Here is a 17,616-nt window from a genome sequence, read left to right on the forward strand (position 1 = left end):
CTTTACCTAGTCTGCCCATGTTGGTAGCAACAATAAAGAGAAGAATTGAGCTTGTTATTCTGTCTTGCAATACGTACTCTGTCTCATGTGTCTACCTAACATGCATGTGTGCTTCGAAATTTCGGAGCCATTATGAGTCTGCGTAGGTGGGTAGGTGATGGTAGGAACTCTTTACAAGAGCTTTGAGCTTTGGTGAAGATGAAGGGAAAACTTAGGTATATCAGTTGTCCTTATTCCAGTATGTTTAACACCGCGGTAGCCCATTTCAAACCAAGAAGGTCACATAGGCACCGTCCACCTTCTTGCACAGGGACTGTGATCGTAAAGTACGCAAGACATATATGTCATGACAAAAGGTAAATTCAACAAGGTCTATAAAATTCTCGGCATCTTCTTCCAAACCCCAAAGACCTGGTCCCAACCATCACAGATACCCTGCTGCCTATGCCAACAAGAACACTAATTCACCCTCTCCTCTCTGATTTGTTTGATGATGGAACCGGGCTGAAGTGGGCTTTTAGAGTTGGCTGGCGGCCGCCTCGCACCACAAAAAGGGAAACGCTGGAACAGCTCAAGAATTCAAAGTGCTCAAAACTTGACAAAGCACGAGACAGGCGCTCTTAGGCTTAACTCACCCGCTCTGTCACTGAACACCGAAACGTGGTTTCTCAAATGTCATGGTTGCTCAAGAGCACAGTGCGCGCGCACAGTTTTGCAATTGGCTTTGCCCCACCATTGGAGATTTCTGAGCTCACATCTGCGCTGTCAGCGACAACATCATGAGTGGACACAGCAAACACCGCGACATGCTCTATCCTTCTCGTTAATCCTCGAAATATCTGCTCCCTTCCCCTACCGGAATTGCAAGAAAATACAGCATCAGAATTGCGAGACAAGACAGAATGTTCACTCCCACCACCCACCACCCCATGGCGGGGTCGTTCGCCTCTGTGGACATCACACCAGCCATCAGCCTCACCGGTGACCTGCCCCAAGGCTTGCCAGCAGATATTCTGTGTGTTGTCGGCCCAGATCTGGCTCATCATCTTCTTTTCACTTTGGCGTCGGAGAAAGGCCTGCCGCAAAGGAAAAGCATTGATGTCACGGCTTGCGCGGAGGGCGAGCAGGGGGTTCACCAGATCGGTCAGCATCCGATACATCCTTGCAGCTTGAAGAGCAAAAAGCTAACGGGTCAACAGCGAGAAATATCCTCCTCTTTACCCTCGCCCTTGACTCCAAAATCACCGCTGAGCAGGCCTGGAACATCTATTACGATGCCTGGCTGACCCCTTCCAACCTCACCGCCCTCCAGACCCAGGCCAAGAAGCTCTTTGACCTTGCATCCTCCCTCGACGCCTGGTATGCTGGCCCATACAGCCAACTCCGCTTTTGCGATTCTGGGACCCTCGAATTCGTGAAAGACGTTTGGTCGAAGTACACCACATCCGAAGCAACCGAAAACTTCGACACCATCCTGGAACGCTCCCAAAAACGCAAGGAAGAAACATATGGTGAAGAAGGGCAGGCAGTCATCACTTCCAGCGCGAGATCCTGCGCGCCATTGTCAGTAGGCGGGCTGATGGAAGCGCTGACTGAGCTTACCGAGGAAAACTGGCAAGCGACCGTTAAGAAGCAGGATGAGAAGAAACCAAACCCAGTGTTTGCTGCCGCTTTGGCAGCTGGCGATGAGAACCAGAGACGAGTGCTGGAATACCCCACCGATCCACTGATCGGCTTCCATCTTGCCTCTGCCAACGCCCCGTTGACGCCACTGTCGCCATATAGAATCGAGAATGCGGACAAGAAGGACATCAAGGAGAGGATTGTCGAGACGGCGAGGATGCAGTGGGGTGATTGGTTGGAGGCATTCAGAGAGGCGGTTGGGGAGAAGAGGATCACGGTCAGGTTTGCGGCGGCCGACTTTTTCTCATTGTGCTGGACGTTGAAGAGAAACAAGGAGTGTGGAGAGTTGGAGGCGTGTTGGCATAGGAGAGAGGTTAGGTTTGACATTTTGGTCTTGGACGAGAAGGAGTATGCAGAGGGAGAGGCGCCGAATGAGTTTGACGTTGTTGACACGGGAGTTTTGGGGGATGAGAAGGGGGTGTTGAATATGCTTGTTGCTGGGTTGGTGTTGTTGAAGAGGGTGCCTTCGTCGACGATATATACGGAGTGTTATGCGAAGGATTATGAGGCTATTTTGGAGGGGTACACGTCAGCGTTTTCGGTTTTGTTGGGGGTGAGCCCGGGGGAGTATTGGACTAACTCGACGAGTGTGGCGGTTGTGGATGAGGTGTTGGCTACGTTCAGTGAGAGGTATGCTGATGACGAGAGACCGAGGGGCATTCAATCGAGGCTGGCGTGGAAGTGGAATTCTTTGCAGGTTAAGGGGCAGAGCGACCAGTTGACTATGGAGGCGAGGGATTTGATCATGTTCTTTGAAGGGGTGTTTGGTAGGATCTTCAAGGCTTATGAGTTGAGCCAGGACAACAGCAAGAGAAGAGGGCCGCATCACCACTTCCACTTCAACACTGCTGCAGCTATCCTCAAGGTTCTGTGCGAAAGACTGGGCTTGGACTTTCGCAGGGTGTTGGATCCATATGAAACGTTGCCTGCGGACTTTCGTGCCGGGACTTTGGAACCTCACATCAAGGGATGGGGCATTTGCGGTGTGCCTGAACCGTCAGGAAACCCCGCATATACGGGGGATTTTCTGTCTGGTGAGCCGGCTTTGAAGTTGAACAAGAAGCTTGACTCTGTGGCGATTACGTTTACTGTGCCGGCGGAGAAGTGGAAGCCGGTAGCCCAGTGTTCCAGAGACGAAGGCATTCCTCTGCCTCTGAAGGTAACAATCCCGGAAGCCGAGATCGAATACACGAACTACCAGCTAGCGTTCGGCTCTATCACCAAGTTCAACTCGCCTGACCAGGATGGTGTCCCAGGCAAAGCGGATGAAGACAAAGAAGAATGGTCCGGGTCTTCTGATATAGTGGTGTCGCTATATGTCCCTATGGAGAAATTGGCGGGCTTCCAACAATCCAAACAGAGTGTGGCGCTGTGCACTGCAGACCCTTTCTACAACCGATTGGCGTACAAGACGGTGCTGGGCAATCCTCAATGCGAAATTCACCGAGTACCCATCGATAGTGTACTCGTCACACATGTACTTCCAGGGCAGTGGCTCCTCGAAAATGAGACGGTATCGGTTGAGTCAGCGACCAAGAAGCTTGGCGAATCAGAGGTAACTTCTTCAATGACTCCATGGTTTACAGCTAAGCTGGATGAAAATGCTGTGGATGCCAAGGCGGATGTTGTCTTGCAGATCATCGGGCACATCGATATCACCTCGGATGAAGGGCGTAGCTTGTTGTCGGACAAGTCAGTGCCCATCAATATGGAGCAAGTCTCGCCCTTCACGATTGAAGTGGTCTTTGGCGCCCGGAAGTTGGTCTTGCCCATGATCTTCACAGTTCCTGTCTCCAAGGAGAAGTGTGCCCTAAGAGTGGCACGCAAGTCACACTATGTTGAGGTGGTTTCTTCTTTGGTGAAGCCGTTGGATGTGCCCCTACTTGACACGCACATCCTGCCGTCGACAGCGATTCAGCCATCTGGGATCCCGGCTACGCTCAACATCCCACACCTTAACCTTGACAACCTTCCCATTCTGTCAATCGACGAAGATGAGGATGAGGATCCCCGGATCAAGTTTTTGACCACCCTCACCTCCCTCGTCTTCTCGGGACATGAGCGCCGTCTCCGCGAGGAGGTCAACGCACAAGACGACAACTACACCGGTCTCGGCCCTTCCCCTCGTCTCAACTTCAAGGAGTCCCTCTTCACCATGTTTATGCTCTCCTCTGGTCTTCAAGGAGGACAAACAGGACTCTTTGCCATTTCGGACCCCAAGAATGGCGGCATTCACATGCTGCTGTTTGTCAACGCCATCCGCCTTGACTGTCCCCATGCCACGGTCGTCTTGGATGCTGCTATTCTTCCTTTCACAAAGGCTTTAGTTGACAGCAAGGAGCTAGAGGGCTTTTTGCTGTTGATCAGAACTTTGGAATGCTGCACCATCACCGTTGATGACGAAGAGCTCAAGATGTGGAAGAAGGCTTTGCCTGCCTTTGTTGAGAGGTGCAGAACTTGGGAACATAACCCCAAGACGTGTGAGTATGTTACTGCCTCGGGGGAGAAAGGGCAAAAGACTGTTCCGTTGAGCTTGAAGGAGGGGGAGCAGGTTATTTGCTCTTGTGGTCAGGGGAAGTTGCCTTCGGATTTCATCCCGTTGCCGGAGTGGGATGAGACTGCTGCGAGGTATTCTACTAGGGTGGCGATCAGCCCAGTTTATGCTTCGCAGTTGGTGGAGGATATCATTGACCCGGCACTGGCGAGAGGGTTGGCGGGGGGTGGTGAGAAGAGGGTGGCGGGTTGCAGGGCGTGTGGGAAGGTGGAGGATGAGGAGGAGGGGGTGGCGTTGAAGAAGTGTGGGAGGTGTTTGAAGGTCAGGTATTGCAGTGGGGAGTGCCAGAAGAGGGATTGGAGGAAGCATCGGATGGAGTGTGAGGAGGCTGAGGAGCATCACCGGAAGTAGAGCAAGGTGTAAAGAACTTTAGGGGGTTAAATGATCAATCGATGGTTTGATGTAGCCGTCTCAAGTCCCGTTCCTCCGACCCAACCAGGCTGATTCTCTGAATCTCGTCAACAATCTCGATGATCTTGGCTTCGTCAGCCTTTGAACTCCAGCAATTCGTCCTCGTCGTGTCCAGATGCCCGAATAGCAGGCCTCCCCCCGGGAATGCACTCGAAGAACTGCACCTCTCTGCCAATTGTGATGGCCCCAAAGCGCGCAATGTTGGCGGCATCATGCAGTTGCTCATCCACCACATGCAACCACCCCCACGCACGAGAGGCGTGATCCTCCAGCTGAGATCTCCAGTTCGACCAAACACACTCTTTCAATGATTGCCCCTCATTGGGATCCAGCGGCTTCGCATTCAACAGGACGGTCCTGAGACCACGGTTGCCCTCAGAGAGGACGCGCACTCGTAAGTTTGGCTCCCCGGAGTTCCTCGGGCGCTCCAATGCAAACCTATCAGAACTCGAGCAAAACAAGGCCAGAAGGTTGAGCCACATGGAGCTGACTGCGTGGTGCTGGGCTGGGAAGACGATGTCGTCGCAGAGCTCGATGAACAGACTACGCGCCGTATACGGAGTTACAAATAAAGTTAATGGTGAACTGTCTGTAATAATAAGCAGATACACTTACGCTCTTGAGAACTTGTCCGGAAGGCATTTTGATTGAATGTCTCGGGTATCTGTCGGCTTTGTTTGTTGGAGAGAGAAGATTAGGTTGGAGGAGGTTGTTTGGAGAAGGGGACGAGATGGAGAGAGAAGAGGGGAATTAAAAATTGAAGGGAAAGGATGGATGAGAAATTCGTAGAGTGACGGGGTAGTAGAATAGGCGGGGTATAATAAGGCGGAGAATACTAAGGCGGAGAGAGCAAGGTGGAAAGAACAAGGCCGAGAGTGAAGCCAGGGTTGGAAGGAGCTGATCTGATGTCAGTGTAGGGAGGGGGCGGAATCCGATGACAGTATTGGAAGGGGCGGAATTTCTGGGGAGAGATCGGAGCTTTCATCTAATGCCATGACGCTACCAGACCAATGCGGCTACAGTTAGTTACCTAGGTCAGAGGATACGGACCTGACAGTAGGGCTACACCATAGCTTACCATCAATTGACCATTTAACACCTTAAAGTTCTTCATATCAAGACGGTGAAAGCAGCAAGGACACAAAGTTTGAGGGTTCATCTGGCACCAATGGAACGTCGGCAAGCCACAAGATGCCACACCCATGGTTAGAGATTAAGCTCAAGGCCAGGGTGATGAAAGGTTTATTGATGTCTTTTATCGATCTCAACTTCCATCGTCACATGCTGCCAGCTCTTATTGTCACCAATCCTAGCATACATCGTCATCAATCCTAGCATTCATCATCACCAATCCCAGCTTTCACCGTCGCCAATCCCAATTCTAACCCTCATCAATCCCAGCTTCATCACCAACCACCTCACACCCAGCTTGTACCACTACCGTACCCTATGCCAAAGCCGGTAGCTTATCAATCCAACTTCATCGATACGATGCTCCTCCATAGGTCAACCAGCAAAAGCCATGAGATTTGGGGAAACACTTGGGGATAACGTGTGTCCACATGCGGACAATGGGCTCTGAGCTTCACAAGGCGATGTCTCCGGGTCTCCACGATACATGCAGGGTATTAGTGGCGAACTCTGCACAGCTGAGGACATATGCACTTACAGTTTCGGCACCTATGCCAATGCGAGTTCGCGAAGGAGGCATTGTGGATTTGCTTGTTGGAGAGAGAAGCTTGAGTCGAAGGCGGGGTGGAAGACAAAGGTGGAAGGCTGAGAGAGATGGAAGACGTCAAAATTGAATTCGACGGGTCGTGGGACAGCAGAAGAGGCAAGATCAACATCAGTGTGGAAGGAGCGGAACTCAACGTGTTTTGGAAGGAGCGGAATTCAATATCAGTGGCGGAAGGAGCGGACCTTCTAGAGAATGGTCGCTGTTTCCATGAGTGTCAGGAGGTTCCCGATTAAGGCAGTCACGGTGAAGGAATGGTGAGTTATCACATTAAGTAGATAAAGATCAACTTCTCGAGAGGTATCAAGCCTTCCATTCCTTGGAGAAGATACCCAGCCTAAATGCCGCACATACTCTTCCATCTCCGGCCGAGTGACGAGCACTGCTCAGAGCGCTGGTACGGCACCATACCGCCCACGTCCATCATTGCCGCGTAAAGTATCATCCTTCAAATCTTCAGATTGCCGGTGGAGTGGTGTCTGATCAGTTCGTAATTCCCCGTTATCTCTCTGGTACTGTTTGATGAGATTCCGCAGCGGCTCGTTGTCCTTTTTGAGCCTCCTGTTCTCCTCCCTCTCTTGGTCCAATTGCTTGAAGGACACGAGGTCTTCTAGCTGATGGAAGCCTCGGCGGGTACAAGCTGGTTCTGATTAGAGGGATGCACCGCGCTGTCGATCACGAGGCCGTCAGTCGAACTTGAGGGGGTGATGATGAGTGGCTCGTCATCGGAGGTATCCTCATGGCCCACGTCCGAGTTGACCAAGTTCGGATGTGACAAGATATGGCCAGGGAGGCACCAACTGGTACGATTGGATTCCGCTTCACAGATTGCGCGAGTGTGCCCTTCATATAGCTGGTCTCTTGGATATCGGTCCTGGGTTTCCTCATCAGTTTCGCCGTCTTCATCAGATTCGTCGTCATCTTTGTCGTCGCCAGAGTCTGACTCTGACTCTTCTCCGGAAACAGAATCTGAATCTTCATAAGGTTCGTCGTCACCTTCTTCATCCTCCTCTACATCATCCTCCTTTTCGTCATCCTCCGCGTATAGATAATACACTCCACGCAATTTAGACTCCAACCATGGACCGTCTCGTCCACACTTTCGAGCAACGTGTATTCCAACTGCGCACGTGGCTGCAATTAAAACACACAGAACAAAGATGGAAAGGGAGATGCCAAAGAATATCGTCAGGTATATGCAGCATGGGATATTTTGGATCCAGCCCCGGCCGCGCGTACCGATGCTATAGGACTCGGAGCCCAGCATTGTGAATGATATCCGGTGGTTAACCTGAAGGGCGCGGTGTGGGTATCTGAATGGCAAAAGTCTGGTGGTATGGTTTTGGGAACGGTAAGACAAAGGAAGAATGGCATGGAAAAGGTTTTCGGGTTTCCCCAGACTTTTTGGAACGCGTCTCTGAGGTCACTTGGTTTTTGGGTTTTTAAGCCACGCGTGTGCCACCTCTCAGACGCTCCACATACTGTGACAAGCTGAAAATACAGGGCCATCAAGCTCGCAGATAGCTTAGATATCGCTGAGTATGCCTCTGTAGACGAGAAAGTTTGGATGATGGAGGTGTGGCACCACGGTAGGCCACAACGCCCAAGCTCCTGACTTTCAGCCACCAGCAAGTTCAGGTACCGCGATTTGTATCTCCCAACGGGCTTGTGAATGACATGGCCTGTGGCGGTGGGAGCAAGGCACTCCTCGTCGGGGCTTGGTACTGGCGTGGAAGCTTTTTGGAGGCTGAGAGCAACTTGATGCTGCAGCCTTGACCCCACTTCCAGGCTTCGATATTTAGCTTGAGATTTCCTCCTCCCTAGTTCCTTTGCTTTCATCCCTCTTCTCTCAGGAAAGAGTGTAAACAAGAAACAAGAAACCATTAGTCCACGTTGAGTGACTTGCCCGTTTTGCAGGTGGCTCTTCACTAGAGTAACACCACCTTGGTGCAATGAGTTCCGCGGCCGTACGTCTTCTTGTTTCCTGCATTGTTACGATAGCTTACTGACACTCGCATGATCCAGTTGTTATCGACAGGGAGGAGGGAAGCGACGGTCAAAATATGCTGAAAGGACGCGGCTGCTATGATGATCCCGGTGATGGGGGCTTCATTGCTCCCTCCAACCCCGACGGTTCCTACGACGATGAGGGGTATGACAAATACGCAGAAGAGGACGACTACTTCTCAACATCCAGAAACAGTAAGGTCGGCAAGCGCGGCTATGTCATCCACGATGCTTGTTGGCCACTCCTGGAGGAAGCCTTGTCCCCAGGCCCGGTTCCGCTCGACAGAGTGTTTCAAATCCTAGAGTCTTTTCACGAGGGGAGGGGAGCCACCAGTTCTAGTGGGCTGATACATGGGGGTTTGACGATGATGAGTATTTCCCCTGGAGATGACCAGCGGGAGGAAGCTGCGCGATGAAGAGTTTCCACGCTCGCACGTAGACCCATCTTTGGTTGATGCTCGACAGAAGCGCATAGCCGGAAAGGCAAGTGTGAACCGGGAACCATTTGGAAGCGCGTTCAACAGCTGGCATGTCTTGTGAAGTCAAAGCCTCAGGATGCCGAACAATGTACGTCATCTCCTTGGAACAAGACAATTGCCCCTAACGACTGCCGCTGGGTCAAAGTAGCAGGAGGCCAAAAACCCTTGTCTCAGCAGAGCATTGCTGTTCCTGAATCTATCTCAAAGGTGTCTGTTTAAATTGTCAAATTTGGTCCCTTTGACTACATTTCGGGATTTCGACTTGGGTTTGGTGTATGTATACGAACTATGACTCGAAGCTCAGCGGGAAAAGCCAGCTAAACTCACTCTTTCCCATATAGGGGTTCCATCTCGTCAGCATAGCTGCAGTCCTCAAAGACAACGTCAACACATCGAACGACGATGGCAGTGATACCGATATGGCCCATCCGGATCGACCTCTCAAAGATCTTGGCCTATGGTACCCCCGAGTCCCGCCTGACTCTCTCAAACTCAACGGCGTCTTCCACCGAGCCAAGCAATATCTGCCGGGTTTCAACCCTGTCTTATGGACACATTTCGGTGGACCAAAAGGTGCTTACCTGAAGCACTTGACCAGAATATCCCTTCATGATTATGGCCGCTTCATCTTCCAATACGATAGAGATGACATCCCGGAGCAATGCAGTCAATTTGGTCGGAAAGAGAAGTTGGAGCCGCGCTATTCAACGAGTCTCCATTTTGACATTGACGGCCCTGGAGGTGAGCGGATAATCGCTGTGCAAATCCGCCGTAAATACTCGAAAAATATACCTATGCGTATTGAGGAAATGGATGAAGCAGAGGATGAGGAAATGGATGAAACAGAGGACGAGAGAATTGGATGAAGTAGATAGAATACGGGCAGTTGGCATCTTTCAAAATAACTACCAGCCGTAGAAGGAGTTGCCGCTTTGGCTTCTTCAGGCACGTGCCTAGCAAATGGTATGTTGAGACTTTCAAGGGGTCAAACTTGGTCGTGGAGAAGCCCAAGTTGATCACGGGTTTCTATGGGGAGCAATGGGGCTTGGGGATTGGGGCGCCCGGGGTTATCACTGAATATGAAGGGGTAGTTAATGCCCTCGATTAATCTTCTTCAAGCCTTTCGGCTATCTTTCAAGGCATGTATATTTAACACCCATTTACTATCTTAAAAGGAATCCTAGTTATCTTTTAAGGCATATCAACTATCTTGAAAGCCATGTTGACCACCTATCTTTTCAGGCCTTGATCTTGTGCCGCATTCTCTATTCTTTTGTGTATGGTGTGTCAGGTCATCATTGGATATATCAGCGCTATGTCTGGTCAATCATTCGCTCCCTCTGTTGCTGTGCTCCTTCTTTGCGGCCCATCAGTGGCTGCCAGCGCTGGGAAGGTGCTTCCTACCTTGTCAGCCCGATTCTCAGCCCGAGTGAGGGGTATGTTACCGAGAGCCTGCTTTCCTTGACATTTCTTGGTTCATTTCTTTCTGAGCACAATCAGGCTCCCGCAATTCGTGGTTGACTCAGAAACCGTCAACCTCTTCCTCCACGCATCGACCATCGCAAACGACACCCGTCACGTGCAGCGCTAACAAGGACCCTGTTACCTCTATCGGTCTGGTATCGGCCATCCTGTCATTCGTCACGTCTGGTACGAAGCTGGTCAAAGGCGGCATCGAAATACACTGCGAGGGAAATCTGTCGGAAAATGCCACGCTGGAAGATGTGATCGCCAGGATGGACCCCTTCCAGACACGTTTGTTCTCAGGTGTCTTCCTAGAGACGAGTCCTTGTCGGACAACGAAAAGGATCTACGCCATATTGCAGAGGACTGTCATCGGATTGCCAGTGACCTTCTACACCTTCTCAGAACCATGAGACGACCAGACTCAAAGGGGCTGCAGGCTGCTTGGGGAACGATAGCTGCGTCATGGAGAAGCCTTATCCACGGTAAAGAAAAAGCAGACTTGGAAGGACGGGCTGGACAAGTGCTATGGTCGTCTCACTACGGTTTTAGTTTGGTCCACCAAGTTCAGAGTCGATAGCATTGCTTCGTCGGCTCGTGGTAATTCGAGGAAACTACACCAGATTCAGACAAGCATTGACGAGCTGAGACATGCTCAACAGGCTTCGGCAGCGTCGACACTGATGCAAATTATCTTTCATCACGCTTCCACACAAACGTCATTGGAAAAATGGGCGGGTGAGTGATGCCACCAAAGCCTCGGACATGAGGAGAGCTGATTTCAGGATGGCAGGGCGTCGCACTCTTGTCAAGGTCAATTTTCTTTTTTTCTACCGTCATCGGCGGTGCCCAACAGAAGCTTGTAGGACTGACGAGAACTCTTTTTCACGATATTCTCAGATGCTGCCCTGAAATGACGCCGGTCCTTCTCCCTGAAGCCTGGGATGAAGTCAATAGCGTTCCGCAGGAAACGATGCTTTTCAAATTGACGGTGCGACCGCCTTACGGGCTCTCAACCAAATCTTTCAGGATGCTCCGCAGAGCACCAATTGCTTTTGCGTGTTCATCGACGGCCTTGATGAATTCCAGGACCCAGATGGGTGGGATCAGTCCGACTTGGTCGACCTGCTCTACAAATGGGCACCTGCAGGGCAGTCCAGTGTCAAATTATGTGTCGCAAGTAGAGAGCAGACGGCCTTCTGCAACAAATTTGCGCCGGAGCTCACGATTCGTCTACACGATCTTACGCGGTACGATATGGAACGATTTGTGGAGGAAGACTGCAAAAGGTACCGGACGTTGAACTCAAACAAAAGCTGATTCGGACTATCCCTCAAAAGGCTGAAGTTGTGTTCATCTGGGCCAAGCTCGTTGTCGGAGAGATACGGGAGGATTTGAATATGGGCGATGCAGTTGATCTCGACTTGAACATACTCGATCGTTTCCCAGCTGGCCTGCAACCGCTTCTCGACAGAACAGTGGCAACCATCCCCGAAAGACACCGTCGTAACGCGTATCTTGTCTTTGCCATACTTCCGGTGATGGAGTGACTTATAATCCCTTGTTCCGTCGTTGCGCTCTCTTTCCTATACATGAGTATTGCAAAAACCCCCAGTTTGCATCTACACTTACTCCTCTGAAGTGGCAACTAGAAATAGTGGTAGACGCAGATACGGTCATCGATTCTGATGACGAGCGTGTTGATAAGGCCAAGACCCAGCTTCGAACCTGGTGCAGGGGGCTGGTGGAGGTGTTGATTGTTCACCCAGGTGCTTCGGCACGGAGCACTTGGGGTCTAGGTACTGGTATCAGTTACCCGTCACGGATGCTACTGCATCAAACCTATTTTTCACACAGAACAATCTCGGAGTATTTCCAGGAGGCTGTGGTTCAAGATGTTCTGCTCAAAGGCGGAGTGACGAGGGATACCACTCATGACGCCATTTCGCAGATGCTCCTCGTCGAATTCTGCCACTGCGGCCCTCTCTCCCGTATATGCCACCCTGGCTGGATGAAACAGCTGCTCCTTCTTCGACACAAACATTCTTTGGACGGTCCGCCGTTTGTGTTCTTGGAACGCCTGCAAAATATCATGACCCGCAGGCAAGTGGTAATGCGGTTTATCCTTGCCGAACAGAGGGAAAAGCAGCACCTGGAGCTGAATCCCAACAAGGACCACGATTCGTCTCAAACTCGAGGCGAGATAATTGACATTGGAACCATCGCAATGAGCGAAATGCCAGGCATGCCGTGGTGGAGTGACAAAGTAAAACTTTGCGGACCGTTTTTCACAGCGATCCGGTGCGGGAAGTACGAGTATCCCACTTGGAAGCTGCAGACTGACCACAACTTCAATCCCGATCTATTAAGTATCGCCGCAACAGTTTACCTCGCCGTTGGCGCCAGCCATGTGAGCCCTTCACGCTATGGGAAGGTGACTGGGCTTGATCCAACCGATCAGCAGCATTGCGACTTTTTGGAACAAGTCCTTACGAAATATCGGAAACACCTTTTCAACAAGACGACATTTGTGCCCAGGCCCACATACACAAATCCGTGGAAGAGGAAATTTCGAGACGAGCGTTCAACTAATACGGTCACACCCGAAGAATGCCTGACTATCTGGGAGCATTATATCATGTGGCAGTTCGGTGGAACGATTTCTGACCATGTGTCAACACTATCCGATAAAGACTCTGATTCTTATCAGCAAAGAAGGCGCGAGGAAGCTTTCTGTCGCTGTGTAAGTATTGCACGCACAGTTGAAACTTGTACGTCGTCTTAGCCGGGCCTGTTAACATGGGATCAAGGGGCACTTCTCACAGCTCTGGTTGCTTCCTTTCTCGAAGGAAGGAAGCGGCACTTGAATGACACGAATAGGATCTAAGCTAAGAGATGATAGCTGGGACTGGGGATAATAAAAGCTGGGATTAGGGCGATGAGAGCTCGGTTTAATGACAATAAGTTTGGATTAACGACAGTACAAGCCTGGGTTAGAATGATATAAGCTTGGGATACCTAGCCTGGGGATGGTAGCTATCTGGGAAGCCCTTGGTCACACCAAAATCACCATCAACTGAACAAAGTCCTATCTAGATATCACACAAGCACATAGGATAGGTCCACGAAACTCCAGTACGACAGGAACATGTATCCGATCAATGGGGGGGCCCAACCACCTCACTGGACGCAGGTACAAGGCACGTGTTGCGGCGTGACATGCACGGAGCGAGGGAGCCGGAGTCGGGAGGATTACAAGGTGTGTGATGGATGGTGGTGTTTGCGTGTCGCGGAACCAGCTGACGTTCAATGTCCTCCAGAAAGCAGTGGCTGTCATGAAATGTATAGGTTGTTGATAATCCTCGCGTATCGGCGGCTGGGAGGCAGATCGGATGCTACTTTGGGAAGAGACGCGAAGCGCGGAGGGAGACGTTGAGCAGTTGAGCCGAGGCGCGCGCTTCTTTAATTCTTGACAGCTTGACGCGAAGAAATCCAGACGACAAGAGGCATTTGCGATTGACGGCATTATCGGAATTTCATGTCAATGATGAGAAGCTGGAAAAGGGAGAGAGCATTTGGGTTGGTCTGGAAGCATTTGTTTGTGGAGCATGTGGAAGAGGGCTGTGCAGCAAACGGCAGGGCTTGCAATTTCGGGTTTATGCAGCCACCCCGGCGTGTTCTTTAATTTTTATTTCTTTGAAATGCCTTGCCCTCCGTCCCCGTTTGTTGTTGTTGATGTCGTTGTTATGCGGGTGGAGACATGTTCGTATTCAGCGGTTCCGTGTCTACAATTTATTTATTTAACCCCAAATCGCCTGACAGCCGACAGTAACGGTACGACAAAAACAACCAACCGCCAATGAAGTTGCAGCGCCAGCAGAGAAGCAGAAGTGATCAGCTCAGGTCAAGACAGACGGACTCACTCGAGGGTGGAGAGGGAGAGGGGGTGGGAAACTGAATGCACAAAAAATGAAAACGGCTGGCGGCGTGCTTTGGACCGAACCCCCCGTGTTTCTTGTTTCAAGTTGGACTCCCCGGCCCCGCCGCCACCAGATGCCCAGCGCCCAGCGCCCAGCCTAGAGGCTATCGCCAGTTTGCCGCTGTATTTTTTCTTTTGTTTGACATTTGGAGCACTATCCCTATTGACTCCATCGACAACAGGGCACGGGGACCGCTATCGTTCAAATTGGCTATCCAGTGTCCAAAAATACACCAATTATCCCGGCATGACAGGTATGAGGGCGGAGGAAAACCGTTTGAATGGCCGGCGCCGCCGTGAACACGAATGCAGATGCTGGGAACGTGGCAGGGTGACACACAGTGTGTGCATAATTTGCCAGGGTTGGTATCGTGGGAGTTGGGACGATGCTCAGATGACAGATGCTGATAGAGCAAAGGCTTGGGAGTCAGACGGCAGCAGTAACATGGGATGCGATTCTCCTAACGGCACATCAGGGCCGCGACCTTGCAGTGATCGGCGGAAGAGAGCCGGGCCCCTGAAATTTGTTCTCCTCTGCCAACGCGCTTCCATTGGCCCACTGGGCCGTGTGGGTGCTCCGTCGCGCTAGGCTCGGTTGGGACGACACCTGGGGGAAGCGACGACTGGCGAGGAGGGTGCCCCTGCAGGGAAGCACAGAAGCACAGCGACGAGCCCCCAGCATCCCGAGGTCCCAGTGCAATTTCGTTTTCGCTTGCACCCTTCCCCCTGGCTCTCTCCCTCCCTCGCCCAGTCGCCCAGTTTCTCCATCTGCAACAAAACCACTGTCACTCCTTATCTCGTAATAACCAAAGTCGCTCATTTTCAACCCATTCGTGTGTGTAGTGTACCTACCATCTCCTCGATCTTCGATTCTTCATCAAACCATACATCGAACATCGACAACAGCATCGACGACGACGGCGACGACGACAACACGCCTACACCCAGTCCGAGACGAAGGCGATGCGCGCTCACCAGTAGTCCGTCCACCGAAACAGGGAGACGAGAACATCCAACGCAACCACCGAACCATCTTTGCCCGATCCCACCCGATCGCGACCACTCGTTTACAACACCACTTCGCTTCACCTTTCTGTCCATTTTCATCGCCCTTTGGCATCCCAGCGCCCGTTTTGAAAAGGTTCTGTGAACCTGTGGCCGATACCCAACACACGCAACAAAAAAGAGAAAGAGAATAAGAAGAAGCGAACTGGCCGACGCCGCCATCGTTGAAGTGGACCAACCCAGTCACCTGAGCAAGGTAGCAGCCGCCAAAGCAATCGACAGTGCAGAGTACCTAGGGTAGGACCATTCGGGCACCTTGGACATCGCGAACCGTCGCCGCGACACCTCCATCTTTGACCTCGTCACCTTCCCACAACCCAAGATGAAGTCGATAGCCATCTTCGCCGCGGCGCTGCTCGCTGTCGCCGAGGCCTTTCCAGAAAAGCAGATGGCGGCCCGCCAGACCACCCCCAAAATTCCTGTTGCAGTACAAAAGCCGATCGAAGACGCCAGACTGAACGCGCAGACAAACCAAGGATGCTTCAAATCAGCTGGCAATAACATGACGTTTGTTACAGTCATTCAGTACAACTCAATCGGAGAGTGTGCTTTGAAAACTTGCGTTCCAAAAGGATTCACGGCCGCTGCCACCACGGGCGGCAACCAGTGCTGGTGTGGCTACAAGTACCCGCCCGAGGATGATTTGGTTGACAACAAGAAATGCGACGTTGGCTGCACTGGCTTTGGCGAAGAGGCCTGTAAGTTTGCCGGCTCCGATGTGTTGTGGGAAAGACGACAACATGCTAACACGATGATGCCCAGGCGGCGGAAAGAATTATTTCTCGGTGTACAACACAGGACTGACATTAGATGTGGATTTTGCCGAAGATAGCGGACCGACGGGAGAGAAACACAAGACAAGCACAACTTCGACAACAGCCGCGCCAACCCAGGTGGTCACACTGCCTCCAAGCGTCGTCACGCAAACACAAGCACCAGTCGAAGAGGAGGAGAAGAAGGGCGGCAAGAACGTGGCCGGCATCGTTGCCGGTGTGGTGGTTGGTGTGATCGCCGCCGTGGGTCTTGCCACGGGCGCGTACCTCTACCTCCGCCGCAAGAGGAACAAGGAGATTGAAGAGGAGCATCGTCGCAACGCTGCCGTGAGCGCCTTTATTGGCCAACCCCCCGGAAGCAGCCGCGGCAGTGGCATTTCCGGCGCCGACTCCCGCATGGACCCAGTCATGGCCCAGAGGAGGATGAGTGACGGCAGTATCGCCGACAACGAAGATTACTCCAGGAAGATCCTTCGCGTAGGTTTTGACTCTGCTCAAGGCCCAAGATGGTACCGCTCACTGACAACTCAACAGGTCACCAATGCATGATCAATTTTCCGGCTATCGACCAAAGTGATGACGACAAACGAACTCGCCTGTATTTTAACCTTTGAACATCTGCATAATATCGGCGTATCAGGAGGGGATATCTGCCGCAATCTTGTTTACCATTTCGGAACCCACATCGAATATCACGCGAGCGAGCAAGCGAGCAAACAGCATGAGCGGGCGTTATCCGACTTGAAGGAATATTTTTGCGTTGTAGGGTTTGAGCAAAAGTGACCGAATCCCGCAGTTGGGGTATCTCGGTTGCTCCTATCTTTGCTCAACACCATTGCATGAATGCTTGGTCTATCCTCTCCTTTTTCTGCTACTTTTTTGTTTTCTTTTACGTCCAGCTCTCCTGCTACACAAAAATCCGGTGGACCCCGGCCTTGTTTCTCTCTCTCTATCTCTCTCTCTGTCTCTCAGACAGGAGGGGGTGGGAAGAAAGAAACAAAAATTGGGAGGGGGAGTTGATAAAGCTCCGGTCGGTCATTTTTTTTATTTTACTAGCTGTCAATTTTTTTTGCTGTGTTATGGGAATTGGGATGGGATATTGAAAGAAGACCCTACCTTTGTTTGGGGGGGGGGTGTGGAGGAAGAGGGAAGGAGTAGGGGGAAAGAGAGAAATATAAAGGAAATATTTTACATATCTATCATCTCAGATGACGTACTTACACCTACGTATCCTATCCTATCTACCTTGTCTATCTATACCTGACTATTACTCTGGCTTTTTGCTTTGGTGTTTGTTGGTTTGGTCGGAGAAGGGGGAAGAGTCATCGTTCTGCATGATTTCTGCTTTTGATGATTGGTTTGAGGAAGATTATTGATGACTGAGTTTGGGTGGTGGCTTGTGTTTGCGTGCTTTTGTTGATGCTTTTGACAGTTCCATTCTACATGCTCGTATGCCCACTCACTTT

The 17,616-nt window shown here is 51.3% G+C and overlaps 4 protein-coding genes across 4 annotated transcripts; all 4 read left to right on the forward strand.

Moving 5' to 3' along the window:
- Window positions 1-1,579: 1,579 nt before the first annotated feature.
- Window positions 1,580-4,588, forward strand: PODANS_5_11900 (uncharacterized protein; the record flags this gene model as incomplete). Its single annotated transcript, XM_001904414.1, has 1 exon — window positions 1,580-4,588. The coding sequence occupies one exon, from the start codon at window positions 1,580-1,582 to the stop codon at window positions 4,586-4,588; it is 3,009 nt and encodes a 1,002-aa protein (XP_001904449.1).
- Window positions 4,589-8,446: 3,858 nt separating this feature from the next.
- PODANS_5_11905 (uncharacterized protein) lies at window positions 8,447-8,806 on the forward strand (the record flags this gene model as incomplete). The annotated part of the gene is made up of 1 exon (XM_001904415.1): window positions 8,447-8,806. One exon carries the CDS (start codon window positions 8,447-8,449, stop codon window positions 8,804-8,806), a length of 360 nt encoding a protein of 119 aa, XP_001904450.1.
- A 3,073-nt stretch (window positions 8,807-11,879) lies between these two features.
- PODANS_5_11908 (uncharacterized protein) lies at window positions 11,880-13,118 on the forward strand (the record flags this gene model as incomplete). Its single annotated transcript, XM_001904416.1, has 1 exon — window positions 11,880-13,118. A coding segment is annotated over one exon (1,239 nt), but the record flags the coding sequence as incomplete, so codon positions are not given.
- A 2,500-nt stretch (window positions 13,119-15,618) lies between these two features.
- On the forward strand, window positions 15,619-16,699 carry PODANS_5_11910 (uncharacterized protein; the record flags this gene model as incomplete). The annotated part of the gene is made up of 3 exons (XM_001904417.1): window positions 15,619-16,075; window positions 16,140-16,627; window positions 16,685-16,699. Coding segments are annotated over 3 exons (960 nt in total), but the record flags the coding sequence as incomplete, so codon positions are not given.
- Window positions 16,700-17,616: the final 917 nt, after the last annotated feature.

The sequence above is a fragment of the Podospora anserina genome, chromosome 5 (assembly GCF_000226545.1).
Source record: "Podospora anserina S mat+ genomic DNA chromosome 5, supercontig 7".
Classification (NCBI taxonomy): domain Eukaryota; kingdom Fungi; phylum Ascomycota; class Sordariomycetes; order Sordariales; family Podosporaceae; genus Podospora; species Podospora anserina.